The 14,818-nt window shown below is 40.0% G+C and overlaps 1 protein-coding gene across 1 annotated transcript in view; it reads left to right on the forward strand.

Annotated features, from left to right (window-relative positions):
* Positions 1-4,919: 4,919 nt before the first annotated feature.
* LOC121838147 (cuticle protein 16.8-like) overlaps positions 4,920-14,818 on the forward strand; it is a 32,634-nt gene continuing 22,735 nt past the window's right edge. The window contains exons 1-3 of the mRNA XM_042294223.1: positions 4,920-4,931; positions 5,014-5,067; positions 14,123-14,176. Coding sequence (XP_042150157.1) covers positions 4,920-4,931; positions 5,014-5,067; positions 14,123-14,176 — 120 coding nt within the window. The remainder of the gene's footprint in view (positions 4,932-5,013; positions 5,068-14,122; positions 14,177-14,818) is intronic.

The following is a 14,818-nucleotide window of genomic DNA, read 5'->3' on the forward strand; positions in this document are numbered from 1 at the left end:
AACACATACTTTTTTGGTTTTTCAATAAACGTGCTATTAACCAATCGTTGCAACCTCTATGATCGGTTGTGATTCCGATCATTTAAAAGAATGGAGACATAATTTAATATAATCCCAAATCATTTTTAAGAATGCCAATAAAGTAGAACACATGTACATACTTCAGATTTTAGCAATGCCACGCGAACTTCGGTAGGCCGCCAGATCTGCTCATTATGCCGGCGTTAAGGAGCAGCTCAGCAAGGGTACACGTGTGTGGCAGAAAGCACGCACCTTGTTCGGTGACTTGCTTTTCTTTATTCATTATTTATTCAGAGATTACCCCGCAGTGCCCGAGGGCGTTACAGCAAGGGGGTTACAATGCTGAAAAAAACACATCTTCACTTTCACTGCACACTTGCAGCTCCGACAGCTCATTCCACTCTCGTATCTTTTTAACAAAAAAAGAGTTGGCTTACATGCTCCTCCTGGCGCGGAACTCTCTAATTTTGAAAGCATGATCGTTCCGTTTAGAAATATAATATGGTTCTTTTAAGTAAGTTGCACTGTTAATTCCAGTTTTATTTTTAAATATCAAAAACAGAAACTTTAAACGCAATTTTTTTACGGCGGGCTGAGAGAGGTTCCTAATTCAGTTCAGTCTTCATTTGAGTACAGCTGTCTCTCCGCCCGTACCATCCCAGATCAAACCTAGCAGCTCTATTTTGTATTTTTTCAAGTTTGTCTATTAATGTTTTTTGTTCCGGGTCCCAGACGGCACAGGCATATTCCAAAATTGGCCTAACACATGTTAAATACGCGGTTTCCTTTAAGTTAGGGAGTGAACATTTCAGGCTTCGTTGAATAAAGTTCAGCGCCCTGCCAGCCCTTACAATCACGTCATCCACATGTGAATTCCACGAACAGTCAGTTCATAACGTGACACCTAAGTATTTATACTTGGAGTCCTTGTTTACTATATTGTTTTTTTATATAATATTGGGTTTCAATTTTCTTCTTTTTAGTAAAATATAAATGCACACACTTTTTGGGACTTAAAGCCATTTTCCAAGTAGAGCACCACGTAGTAATGCATTATAAATCTATTTGTAACTGGGTGGCATCATCTTTGTTACTAAATTTTCTGTACAACACGCAATCATCGGCAAACAACCGAACACAAGATGAAATACCCAAGGAAATATCATTAATATATATTAGGAACAAAAGCGGCCCTAAGACAGAGCCCTGTGGGACTCCCAATGTAACATTAACGTATGTCGAACTTTTACCATTCACTAATACACACTGACAACGCTCTAGCAAATAATTTTCAATCTCTCTTAATACCGTTAAATCTATATTTAACATCTTAAGTTTATTTAGCAGAAGTGAATGCGAAACAGCATCGAAAGCCTTGCGAAAATCTAGGAATATACAATCTCTTTGGCCTCCCTCATTAACATCAGATGACAAGTCATGATAAAATTCGACAAGTTGCGTGGTGCAAGATAAGCCTTTATGGAAACCGTGCTGTTGTTTAGATAATAGATTGTTTTTGTCATATGATTTATTATTTCAGTGTATAAAATATGTTCTATGACCTTGCATGAGATGGAGGTTAATGAAATAGGCCTGTAGTTTTCGACATCTTTCATAGAACCACCTTTGTGAATAGGGACTATGTGAGCGGTCTTCCAGTCGTTTGGCAAGAGACCCACAGATAGCGACTTCGCATAAATTAAATAAAGATAGAGTGAAATCGGATGAGCACAGCGCTTAAGCACGCGAGGAGATATGCCATCTGGGCCATTAACCTTAGTTTCGTCGATACTCTTTAGTAGCACTTCGATACCACTCACGCTTAGTTCCACTGGCTGCTTATTGGGACAGTGCTCACGGGTGAAAAACAATTACAGTCGTATTTGGGTGAGAAAACAGATTGAAAGTAATTATTTAGACACGAAGCTTTTTCTGCATCATCTACAATTACCTGCTGATTATAGGTAATTTTGTTTATTCCTGCAAAATTGGTGCCGCATCCTTTTAAGTATTGCCAAAACATTATAGAATTCGTTTTCATCCTATCATTTAGTCTACAAAAACAAGTTTCCTTGGCACTTTTTATATTCAACTTGTAGTCCCGAGTTATTTAAGCAAGTTTCTCCAAGTGGTTGTTACTTTTTTTTTTTTAATCTAACAAACGCTCGCCTACGTTTTTTTTTTAATTATTCCAAGGACGCGTGAAGTCACCGATGTTTTTTTTTTCGTTTTTTAAGCATTGCCGAATCTATGATTGGGATATACTTATGCCTAAGTTGAAGTAACTTCTTTTTAAAAACCTACAATAATGCGTGGATACCATAATCCTCAGACAGACACTCAAAAACAGGTAAGTGTTCAAGAAGTTCACTGGAGATACTAGAGTAATCACCTTTCTCAAAGAAAAAGACTCTTCTTGATGCACACGACTTCGACCGATTATTTTTAGTGTTTAGGCTTGCAACGACCGCGAGATAATCACTAATACCCGGAATGACGTCTACCGAACTAACGAGATTCGGTAAGCTACAAAAAAATAGAGGTCCAAAATACGATTATCCCGAGTTGGCTCTTTCACGTACTGTAACAATCCGAAAGTGTCTGCTATACTTTTCATTTCAAGGTTGATGCCGCTATTAACCTTGTTTACACAAGTGCCGTCTTGCCAGTCTAGGTCTGGCAAGTTAAAATCCCCCGCTAGCAAAATAGTTTGGCCAGAGGCCTCGAGGACAATATTGTACAGCAGCTGCAAGGTGCCGAAATCCGAGTTTGGTGGTCGGTAAAACGCCCCAACAACACATGAAAAATGATCAGTTAAAGTGACTGTGCACCAGATTGACTCGACGGCGTCGGGACCAAGATCGAGTACAGATGACGTTAGTCAAGAATGAATTAGCAAAAAGACCCCTCCACCGAGGCGGGGCCTATCCTTCCGATAAGCAATAAATTCCTTCGGAAATACTTCACTATCGCTGATAGAGGGATTCAGCCAAGATTCAGTCCCAAACACAATATCATCCTTGACGGACGCGATTAATCCAGCAAATTCATTGACTTTATTTACTACACTTCTGCAATTTACATGAATAGCAACTAAATCACGACGAACTGTTTCCTTTTTTTTAGTGGGGCGTCAATGTTTCGGGACACGAACAACTTCCCCTTTTTCTTTGTCCGAAGTGAACACCTTACCATTAACAATTAGTTTGTCAAAGTTTAATTTTACCTGATTTTCTCTATCTGCCTTTTTAATTTTTGCAAATTCCCATAGTAGCCTGCGGATGTCTCGAGTTTCGGGTGAGTAGTCCTGGTCTACGCTGTAGGTTGTACCCTTAACCTTTTTGGCGTTCGACATATTGTCCTGCTTTTCTTTGTAAGACGAAAAATTTACAATAATCGGCCTTTTTTTTCTCGTGACTGTAACGACCAATTTGATGCGCCCTTTGTACCGATGTCAATTCGATACCCAGGCTGGTTTTACAAATGCGCTCGATTATTTTTTCGGATTGATCCCACGTTTCTGTGTGGTTGTCCTCTACACCATAGAAAACAAGATTTTGTCGGCGACTTCTATTTTCCAAGTCTACGCCCTTGTCCTTCAAGTCCTTAACTTGTTGGGCTAAATATTTCATAGAATTAGCTTGTTCAGATACCAGTTTGTTAACGTTTGACGCCAAGATAAGGCGCTGACCAACCGGCCGGCCGGAGTTCAAGCAATATTGTCAAAACATCTGAAGGCTGTACATTAAAATGTGTCACAACTCACTAGTTAGAAATCAGGCTAATGCCTTGTTTGTTATATGCGAAAAATATTAAGTACTGTCTGAAGCAATAAGTGTTAAGTCGTTCTTTTCATTTGTAAGAGGTATAAGGTATTACCTAATGAAATAAAAATGAGGTTAACTATTTGAAATTATTAAGCAGATATCGTACACCATCGACTTCATTTTTAATTCTTCAAAATTTGATTAAGGTATTCCAATACCATAATGCAATGCATGTTACGCTTTCTTAGTAATCGCATTATTTGCACCTTTTAAGAAATGGACAAAAACTAATTAAAAGCCGGGCTATATTTTTATACGAATATCTTCGCAGAAGCTGAAATTGTGATGCGCTGAATGTTAGCATAATTGCAAGCTTGAACATTTTTTATTTGTATTGAATGTAGGTAATTTTTCCGACCCTAAACGTCGCTACGTTAAGTATTTTAAATGACCAGATGTCGTACACCATTGACTTCTGTTTTAATTCTTCAAAACTTGATTAAGGTAATCGAATACCATAATACAATGCATATTACGCTTTCTTAGTTATCGTATTTTTCGTACCTTGTAAGAAATGAACAAAACACTAAATGAAATCCGGACTATAATATATGTATCAATATATCTACAGAAGCTAAAATTGTGGTGCGCTGAATGTTAGCATGAATGTAAGCATGGGACATTTTTATTTGGATTGAATGTAGGGAATTTTTCCGACCCTAAACGTGGTTTTACTGTCCTAGCTGAACAATATAGACTGACAAACATAATATTGAAAATGCAAGCTTTCTTTTGATTTTAGCATGTCTTTTTCTCACGCGCAAAAGCATCCTACTTCATAACGGCATTTCAAATCGTACGTTGACACGAACAGCTACAAAGAAAAATTAAAAAATTAGCCCTTTCTAACCGCATTCCTTTTCTCTCCCGTCCTTCCGAGTTCACCACGCTGTAAATTAATCAACGCAGAAATCTGCTTATTTTTTCTTCGTCGATTCACTTACGCTATTGACTGGATGGCTTTACAGGGCGTGTCTATAGTTAAGTTATTTTTGCACCGGGTATATAAGGCTTTACTGTCCTGTACTGCACCATCGTTTCCACTCTCAGGCAAGAGGAAAAGTAATCATCATGTTCACCAAGGTAGGGGACTTGGATATTAAGATTTTCAGAAACAGATTTGTCTTCGCTTTAACTGGAATAACAACGTTATGTTTGCTTTCAGGTCCTTGTGTGCTGCTTCTTCGCCTACGTGGCTTGCGGAGTTGTTGTGGAGCAGGTCAGTAAAGTGAGAAATTGTAGAAATCTTGAAAGACCTAAGATTTTAAGAAATACCTAAGAACACTAGATATCATGTCTAGGTAATCAGGTGTCAACACCGTCTCTTAAATTGTAACACCGGAAGTACCGTATTAGTATTTTTCACAATGTACACATATTCACTTTAAGCTGTCACGCACGGTTACATAACAAAAAAAATTTGAACCATCCCAGATTTTTATGACCTTAGTTACTTCCAATTCATCTTTAACTTTATTGTTTTGCTCCATTGGAGATGGAGAGGGAAAAACAGCCGACGTGTTTGAGCTGCAAACCCTTGCTTCAGCGAAATATTTACGCATTTAGATAAAGTCAAATTGAGGGAAAATCTATTGTCTGGTATAGATAAACAGGCTTTTGTTTTCTGCGTAACTCTGCTGATGCAAGTGTATATTATTTTCTTTTTATTGCAGCACCTTCCCCAGCCATACAGTTTCGGCTTCGACAACGTCGACGAGTTCGGCACACGCATGACCCGTCAGGAGACCGGAGACGAGTTCAACAACAAGGTCGGCTCCTACAGCTATGTCGATGCCCTCGGAGTCAGTCGTGTGGTGAAGTACGTGGCTGACGCCACCGGCTTCCATCCCACCGTGGAGACCAACGAGCCAGGAACCAAGACCTCGGCTCCGGCCGACGCTCCATTCTTCTCCACCGCCGTCGAGGGTCCACACCCGGTCGTTGTCAAGGCTGCTCCAGTGGCCGTGCACGCCGTTCACGCTGCTCCAGTTGCCGTGCGCGCTGTGCACGCCGCCCCAGTGGTGCACGCTGCCGCTCCCTTCGCCTACGCCCACCAAGCTCCTCTCGCCTACGGTCTTGCAAAGCACTTCTAAGATATAAAAAAAATTAATAATATAATTGAACTCTAAGATGTATTTCTTTTATGCGAGTTGTGGGTGATTTTTTTGAAGAGTACTGTTTTGGAAGCTCGATAAGAAATATACAAATTCTGCCCTTAAGTATACTGTAAAATTTTAATGCGGGACATTATGGTAACTTCTATCGATGTCTTTAGTGGTGAATAAGTCCGATGTTTTCCAGGAAACACTTGGTTTAAATTAGCACAATTGGCGCTTACGCAACAATAGCTAATATTAAAATTCCGGTGCGTTAAAATAGGATGATCGACATCCTGCTTCAAGCGAATGAAATTACGCATAACGCAGCGTCATTCAACTAATTTATCTGCTCCCGGACTTATTGTGCTTTCGTTGGGAGGACTTCTATAGACGTTGTCATATTAAAATGACTCGGCGGTGACATCAACACCATCTTCATAAATTGTCGGTAAACTTGTTTCTCGCTCTCTCTGCTACGCGGCAGTCAAGTACAGAGGCTAAAACCGTAACCCAAACCCTTAAACCGTTTAGGATCGAATTCATTTCGTTCACTATTACCGAAAAGAAAGCAATATTATTTGATACCGAAATAAAAGGAACAGTAGGACCGCTGCCCATTTTCAGTTGGATAGTGTTTAATCAGGTAAACACAGTTTGATTAGAAAGCCAAAAGGAAGTAGCGTTCCGGGAGAGTTTATTCGTGCATCTCGCCTGAAAACGAATTCATGTATAGATTGGTAGCGTGCCCATACAACAACAAGGATCATGGTGTTCAGATCAGGATACTGTCGAACCGCAGCCCCTTCTAGAATGATTAGCCCAGCAAATAAAGAAACTTAACTTGAAAGTCGAAACATCAGTTAGCGTTGCGGAACAGGGTTTTTCATGCATCTTGCCTAAAAGGGAATTGACGTGCTGTCTATTAAACGATGGTGTGCCGGTATATAGCGCAATGACGGGTCCGTCTCGTACGGCATCTGGCAAGTTCGACAGTTTCCTGTGACGGCGAAAGAGCTAACAAAATGTTGTCTTTAATTTAAATTTGAACAGAATGCATGGTGATTAAAAAGATTGGTAAAAGTAATATTCCGCATATGTGCGCGGAGTCCTCAAGCCTTTCAGAAATATTGATACATTCGAAAACTTCGTAACATCACCGTCTCTTTTACTTTACACTCTGCCGCTCCACTCAGCCCTAATTAATTTAGCTTAAAAATAATTTTGCCTTCTGCCACCCGTATCCATGAGATGTTGGGTTCGTCAAAGCCGTGCAGTTGGAAGTGGCTCACGCAGCTCGTCGATAGTTTCGGTGTGTCGCAAACATGTGCGCTGCGATTCGTTTAGTTGCTGCGCCCATAAGATGAAACTTGGAGCTCCACAGTAGGAGTAAAGGGGTGCGGACTTAATCCGCCAAATAGCAAGAAATATTATAGGATGTTTTAAAAATTGGAAAATATAAAAAAGGCTTTCATTGTCCCGAAATATTATGTATTTTATTATATGAACTTGGTGCTTCGTTGACCGCTTGTTGAATTCAATAACTAAATAAATATATACTAAAATTAATATATTATACATGGTTCTAGAATGTTGCGATTGTCTTTGTCTTTATATTTCATTTCATTTCATTTATTTACCTCAAGGGCGTCTTTTAAGGACGCATGACAGGAGGGGGGTGGCATTAAATGTGAATACAATATAAAAAAGAACGTAAGGACACCAACACAGCCAATTTTCGTCTAACTACGGAAGAAAACAAGATATATATATACACAAAGAGACATTCCCTACTCATTGAACAAAAGCCCTCACATTTCTTGAAACGGTGTAATATCTAAGTTGGTTACAAAGTGATCTGGCAAGTTATTCCATTCTGTAATACGCAATATTAAGGGAGAAAACATGAATGAGTTATTATGGGAGCGCCATTGAAGGAGTTTACATGTGTTGTCGTTTCGAGGAGAAATATAATGGGCATTTTGACAATAAATGTTGTAAACGTGATGGTGGAAACACATGCTGTTACGTTTGTGTCGTGTGGCTAAGAAAGCAAGACCAAGTCTTTATTTTAGGGGAGACACTACTTTATGGAGAATAACCGTTTAGGATGAACCGGGTGGTTTTTTTTAAATTGATTATCGGTTTGATATCAGATAATTTTGATGTGGATTTGACACAACGCTTGCGTATTCAAGTTTGCGTCGAATTATTGTTTTATAGGCGAGTAATTTTGTCGCAGCAGGGGCCAGATAGAGATTCTGCCTCAAAAAGCTATAAATCTCGTTGAGCTGGTGATTATGTTGTCGATAAGTTCATTCCACGCTAATGTTTCAGAAATATGGACACCCAAGTATTTGTATAATGGAACACTTTCTAATTGTTGTGCCAGTAATGAATATTCGCGAGAGGATTTGGTCGAGTTGGTGGTAACGGACATTTGTTTGCATTTTCCGGGGTTAATATTCATCTGCGAATGAGTGCACCAGGAGCTTATGGTGTCGAGATCGTTTTGAAGGATGTAATGATCTGTTGGGTCAATAATAAAATTCAATAATTCTCGTGCCCTGAAAATGCGGCGAACACGAACAATATCAGCAGTGTAAATAAACATGCCCTTTTACCGTTAAATTTTGGGATCGATTGCGTAAATTACTGGAAGATATAAAGACAAATACACCCGCGAAATGTATGTCACAAGATTGCATATATCGCCAGTGTATATCGTGCGATCTATCTTATAAATGACCAAAATACATCAATAAACAAACGTTTTTTCTTGAGGTTTTAGGGGCAACTTCCTGGCCTTGCGGGCAAAGGAGGTTTTTCAACATATACTTTTTTGGTTTTTCAATGAACGTGCTATTAACCAATCGTTGCAACCTCTATGATCGGTTGTGATTCCGATCATTTAAAATAATGGGGAGATAATTTAATATAATTCCAAATCATTTTTAAGAATGCCAGTAAAGTACAACACATGTACAGCCTTCAGATTTTAGCAATGCCACGCGAACTTCGACAGGCCGCCAGATCTGCTCATTATGCCGGCGTTGAGGACTAGCTCAGCAAGGGTACACGTGTGTGGCAGAAGGCACACACCTTGCTCGATGACTTGCGTTTCTTTATTGATTCTTTATTCAGAGATTACCCCGCAGTGCCCGAGGGCGTTACAGCAGGGGGTTTACAATGGTGAAAAAAAACACATCTTCACTTTCACTGCACACTTGCAGCTCCGACAGCCCATTCCACTCTCGTATCGTTTTAACAAAAAAAGAGTTGGCGCACATCCTCGTCCTGGCGCGGAACTCTCTAATTTTGAAAGCATGATCCTTCCGTTCAGAAATATAATATGGTTCTTTTAAGTAAGTTGCACTGTTAATTCCAGTTTTATTTTTAAATATCAAAAACAGAAACTTTAAACACAATATTGTTTACGGCGGGCTGAGAGAGGCTCCCAATTCAGTTCAGTCTTCATTTGAGTACAGCTGTCTCTCCGCCCGTACCGTCCCAGATCAAACCTAGCAGCTCTATTTTGTATTTTTTCAAGTTTGTCTATGAATTTTTTTTTTTCCGTGTCCCAGACGGCACAGGCATATTCCAAAATTGGCCTAACACATGTTGAATACGCGGTTTCCTTTAAGTTAGGGTGTGAACATTTCAGGCTTCGTTGAATAAAGTTCAGCGCTCTGCCAGCCTTTACAATCCCGTCATCCACATGTGAATTCCACGAACAGTCAGTTGATAACGTGACACCTAAGTATTTATACTTGGAGTCCTTGTTTACTAATCATCAGCACTTTCATCTTGTATATTACATCATCACATAATCTCCTTCACTAGACGCGGCACCGCGGGCCTCCGTGGTACGGGCTGTTGCCTTTCTGTGGTGTCGCGGCTCTCCTGAGCAAATAAAGATTATTATTATTATTATTATTATTATTACTATATTGTTATCTATATAATATTGGGTTTCGATTTTCTTCTTTTTAGTAAAATATAAATGCACACACTTTTTGGGATTTAAAGTCATTTTTCAAGTAGAGCACCACGTACTAATGCATTCTAAATCTATTTGTAACTGGGTGGCATCATCTTTGTTACTAAATTTTCTGTACAACACGCAATCATCGGCAAACAACCGAACACAAGATGAAATACCCAAGGAAATATCATTGATATATATTAGGAACAAAAGCGGCCCTAAGACAGAGCCGTGTGGGACTCCCGATGTAACATTAACGTATGTCGAACTTTTGCCATTCACTAACACACACTGACAACGCTCTAGCAAATAATTTTCAATCCATCTTAATACCGTTAAAGGGGCGGTGCAACAATTTGCGGACTTTGGCTAATTAATTGCGGGAATTGGTCCCGGCCACATATGAAACGAAGGAACGAAAACTATTCTTTCCTGCTTGCCCTAGTTTTCATTAAAAAAATAAAAGAAATTGGTATCTCTGGCACCCTCAACTCAACATTGAAGCGGCACCAGCTTCGCCTGTGACGTCATTCGGAGTGGCGTTGGTTTCCGGTTGGGCTCTTCTGGCTTCCGTTTCCCCAGCGCTCGCCGGCTCGCCAGGCTCGCCGCTCTCCCGCTCTCCCGCCGATTCCCGACCAACATGGCAGCATGGGCGGACGGCCTGAGCGACGTCGAGCGCAAGATGCTTGCGACATGGCGGGCAGTCGAAGTCGAAGTCGAGACACCAGGAAGAATAACGATACCAGGATACCACGAACCACGACCAACGCACACCGTCGAGCGAGGGAAAGACAAAACGTCCGGGTTGCTCGAGTAGCCGCCGTAGGCGCCTCGGGCGTCGACGGATGACGGCGACGGCAGGTTTTATTGACTTGCAGTAGATGGCGCCCGAAAAAAAAATAAAGATTATTATTATTATTATTATTAATTCATACCCTTTTAGTGGCAATATTAGGCTTTTGAAATGTTTCTGCATGCCTAAACAACAAGATTTTTTGAACTTAACCTTAAATCAAGCTTACGCTTGTCTAACACTATCACTTACTAAAACCACTCCGAATGACGTCACACCACAGGTTCCATTTGCGTCCACCATGTGGCCGCAGGTTGGGGAAAGAAGCGTTTTTCATTTTACGATTACGCAGCGAAATAGAGGTATTTTGGGGTATGGTGGCACTTTTTCTCTTACTTATGCCGAAGTAAACAATATGAAAAATACAAGCTGCACATTCGTTCAGTGTTAAAATCGTTGCACCGCCCCTTTAAGTCTATATTTAACATCTTAAGTTTATTTAGCAGAAGTAAATGCGAAACAGTATCGAAAGCCTTGCGAAAATCTAGGAATATACAATCTGTTTGGCCTCCCTCATCAACATCAGACGACAAGTCATGATAAAATTCGTCAAGTTGCGTGGTGCAAGATAAGCCTTTACGGAAACCGTGCTGTTGTTTAGATAATAGATTGTTTTTGTCATATGATGTATTATTTCAGTGTATAAAATATGTTCTATGACCTTGCATGAGATGGAGGTTAATGAAATAGGCCTGTAGTTTTCGACATCTTTCCTAGAACCACATTTGTGAATAGGGACTATGTGAGCGGTCTTCCAGTCGTTTGGCAAGAGACCCACAGATAGTGACTTCGCATAAATTAAATAAAGATAGAGTGAAATCTGATGAGCACAGCGCTTAAGCACACGAGGAGATATGCCATCTGGGCCATTAACCTTAGTTTCGTCGATACTCTTTAGTAGCACTTCGATACCACTCACGCTTAGTTCCACTGGCTGCATTATTGGGACAGTGCTCACGGGTGAAAAACAATTACAGTCGTAATTGTTTTTGTTCGCACAAGTGCCGTCTTGCCAGTCTAGGTCTCGCAAGTTAAACTTTTCCGCTAGCAAAATAGTTTGGCCAGAGGTCTCGGAGACAATATCGTACAGTAGCTGCAAGGTGCCAAAATCCCAGTTTGGTGGTCGGTAAAACGCCCCAACAACACATGAAGAATGATCAGTTAAAGTGACTGTGCACCAGATTGACTCGACGGCGTCGGGACCAAGATCGAGTACAGATGACGTTAGTCAAGAATGAATTAGCAAAAAGACCCCTCCACCGAGGCGGGGCCTATCCTTCCGATAAGCAATAAATTCCTTCGGAAATACTTCACTATCGCTGATAGAGGGATTCAGCCAAGATTCAGTCCCAAACACAATATCATCCTTGACGGACGCGATTAATCCAGCAAATTCATTGACTTTATTTACTACACTTCTGCAATTTACATGAATAGCAACTAAATCACAACGAACTGTTTCCTTTTTTTTAGTGGGGCGTCAATGTTTCGGGACACGAACAACTTCCCCTTTTTCTTTGTCCGAAGTAAACACCTTACCTTTAACAATTAGTTTGTCAAAGTTTAATGCTACCTGACTTTCTCTATCTGCCTTTTTAATTTTTGCAAATACCCATAGTAGCCTGCGGATGTCTCGAGTTTCGGGTGAGTAGTCCTGGTCTACGCTGTAGGTTGTACCCTTAACCTTTTTGGCGTTCGACATAATGTCCTGCTTTTCTTTGTAAGACGCAAAATTTACAATAATCGGCCTTTTTTTTCTCGTGACTGTAACGACCAATTCGATGCGCCCTTTGTACCGATGTCAATTCGATACCCAGGCTGGTTTTACAAATGCGCTCGATTATTTTTTCGGATTCATCCCACGTTTCCGAATTGTTGTCCTCTACACCATAGAAAACAAAATTTTGTCGGCGACTTCTATTTTCCAAGTATACGCCCTTGTACTTCAAGTCCTTAACTTGTTGGGCTAAATATTTCATAGAATTAGCTTGTTCAGATACCAGTTTGTTAACGCTTGACGCCAAGATAAGGCGCTGACCAACCGGCCGGCCGGAGTTCAAGCAATATTGTTAAAACATCTGAAGGCTCTACATTAAAATGTGTCACAACTCTCTAGTTAGAAATCAGGCTAATGCATTGTTTGTTATATCCGAGAGATATTAAATACTGTCTGAAGGAATAAGTGTTAAGTCGTTGTTTTCATTTAAAAGAGGTATAAGGTATTACTTAATGAAATAAAAATGAGGTTAAGTATTTTAAATTATTAACCAGATATCGTACACTATCGACTTCATTTTTAATTCTTCGAAATTTGATTAAGGTAATCAAATACCATAATGCAATGCACGTTACGCTTTCTTAGTAATCGCATTATTTACACCTTTTAAGAAATGTATTAAAAAACTAATTAAAAGCCGGACTATATTTATATACGAATATCTTCGCAGAAGCTGAAATTGTGATGCGCTGAATGTTAGCATGATTGCAACCTTGAAAACGTTTTGTTTGTATTGAATGTAGGTAATTTTTCCGACCCTAAACGTCGCTACGTTAAGTATTTTAAATTACCAGATGTCGTAAACCATTGACTTCTGTTTTAATTCTTCAAAACTTGATTAAGGTAATCGAATACCATAATACAATGCATATTACGCTTTCTTAGTAATTGTATTCTTCGCACCTTTTAAGAAATGAACAAAACACTAAATAAAATCCGGACTATATTATATGTATCAATATTTTTGCAGAAGCTAATATTGTGATTCGATGAATGTTAGCATGAATGTAAGCATGGGACATTTTCATTTGGATTGAATGTAGGGAATTTTTCCGACTTTAAACGTGGTTTTACTGTCCTAGCTGAACAATATAGACTGACAAACATACTATTGAAAATGCAAGCTTTCTTTTGATTTTAGCATGTCTTTTTCTCACGCGCAAACGCATCCTACTTCATAACGGCATTTCAAATCGTACATTGACACGAACAGCTACAAAGAAAAATTAAAAATTAGCCCTCTCTAACCGCATTCCTTTTCTCTACCGTCTTTCCGAGTTCAACACGCTGTAATATAATCAACGCAGCAGTCTGCTTATTTTTTCTTCGTCGATTCACTTACGCTATTGACTGGATGGCTTTACAGGGCGTGTCTATAGTTAAGTTATTTTTGTACCGGGTATATAAGGCTTTACTGTCCTGTACTGCACCATCGTTTCCACTCTCAAGCAAGAGGAAAAGTAATCATCATGTTCACCAAGGTAGGGGACTTGGATGTTAAGATTTTCAGAAACCGATTTGTCTTCGCTTTAACTGGAATAACAACGTTATGTTTGCTTCCAGGTCCTTGTGTGCTGCCTCTTCGCCTACGTGGCCTGCGGAGTTGTTGTGGAGCAGGTCAGTAAAGTGAGAAATTGTGGCAATCTAGAAAGACCTAAGATTTTAAGAAATACCTCACAACACACTATCTCCTGCCTAGGTAATGAGGTGCCAACACTGTCTTTTATATTGTAACACCGGAAGTACCGTATTAATATTTTTCCGAATATATGCATATTCATTTTCAACTGTCACGCACGGTTACATAACAAAACAATTCTTGAACCATCCCAGATATTTATGACCTTAGTTACTTCCAATTCATCTTTAACTTTATTGTTTTGTTCCACTGGAGATGGAGAGGGAAAAACAGCCGACGAGTTTGAACTGCAAACCCTTGCTTCAGCGAAATATTTACGCATTTAGATAAAGTCAAATTGAGGGAAAATCTATTGTCTGGTATAGATAAACAGGCTTTTGTTTTCTGCGTAACTCTGCTGATGCAAGTGTATATTATTTCCTTTTTATTGCAGCACTTTCCCCAGCCATACAGTTTCGGCTTCGACAACGTCGACGAGTTCGGCACACGCATGACCCGTCAGGAGACCGGAGACGAGTTCAACAACAAGGTCGGCTCCTACAGCTATGTCGATGCCCTCGGAGTCAGTCGTGTGGTGAAGTACGTGGCTGACGCCACCGGCTTCCATCCCACCGTGGAGA

Source organism: Ixodes scapularis, unplaced genomic scaffold (assembly GCF_016920785.2).
Source record: "Ixodes scapularis isolate PalLabHiFi unplaced genomic scaffold, ASM1692078v2 PGA_scaffold5__190_contigs__length_132052651, whole genome shotgun sequence".
Lineage (NCBI taxonomy): Eukaryota > Metazoa > Arthropoda > Arachnida > Ixodida > Ixodidae > Ixodes > Ixodes scapularis.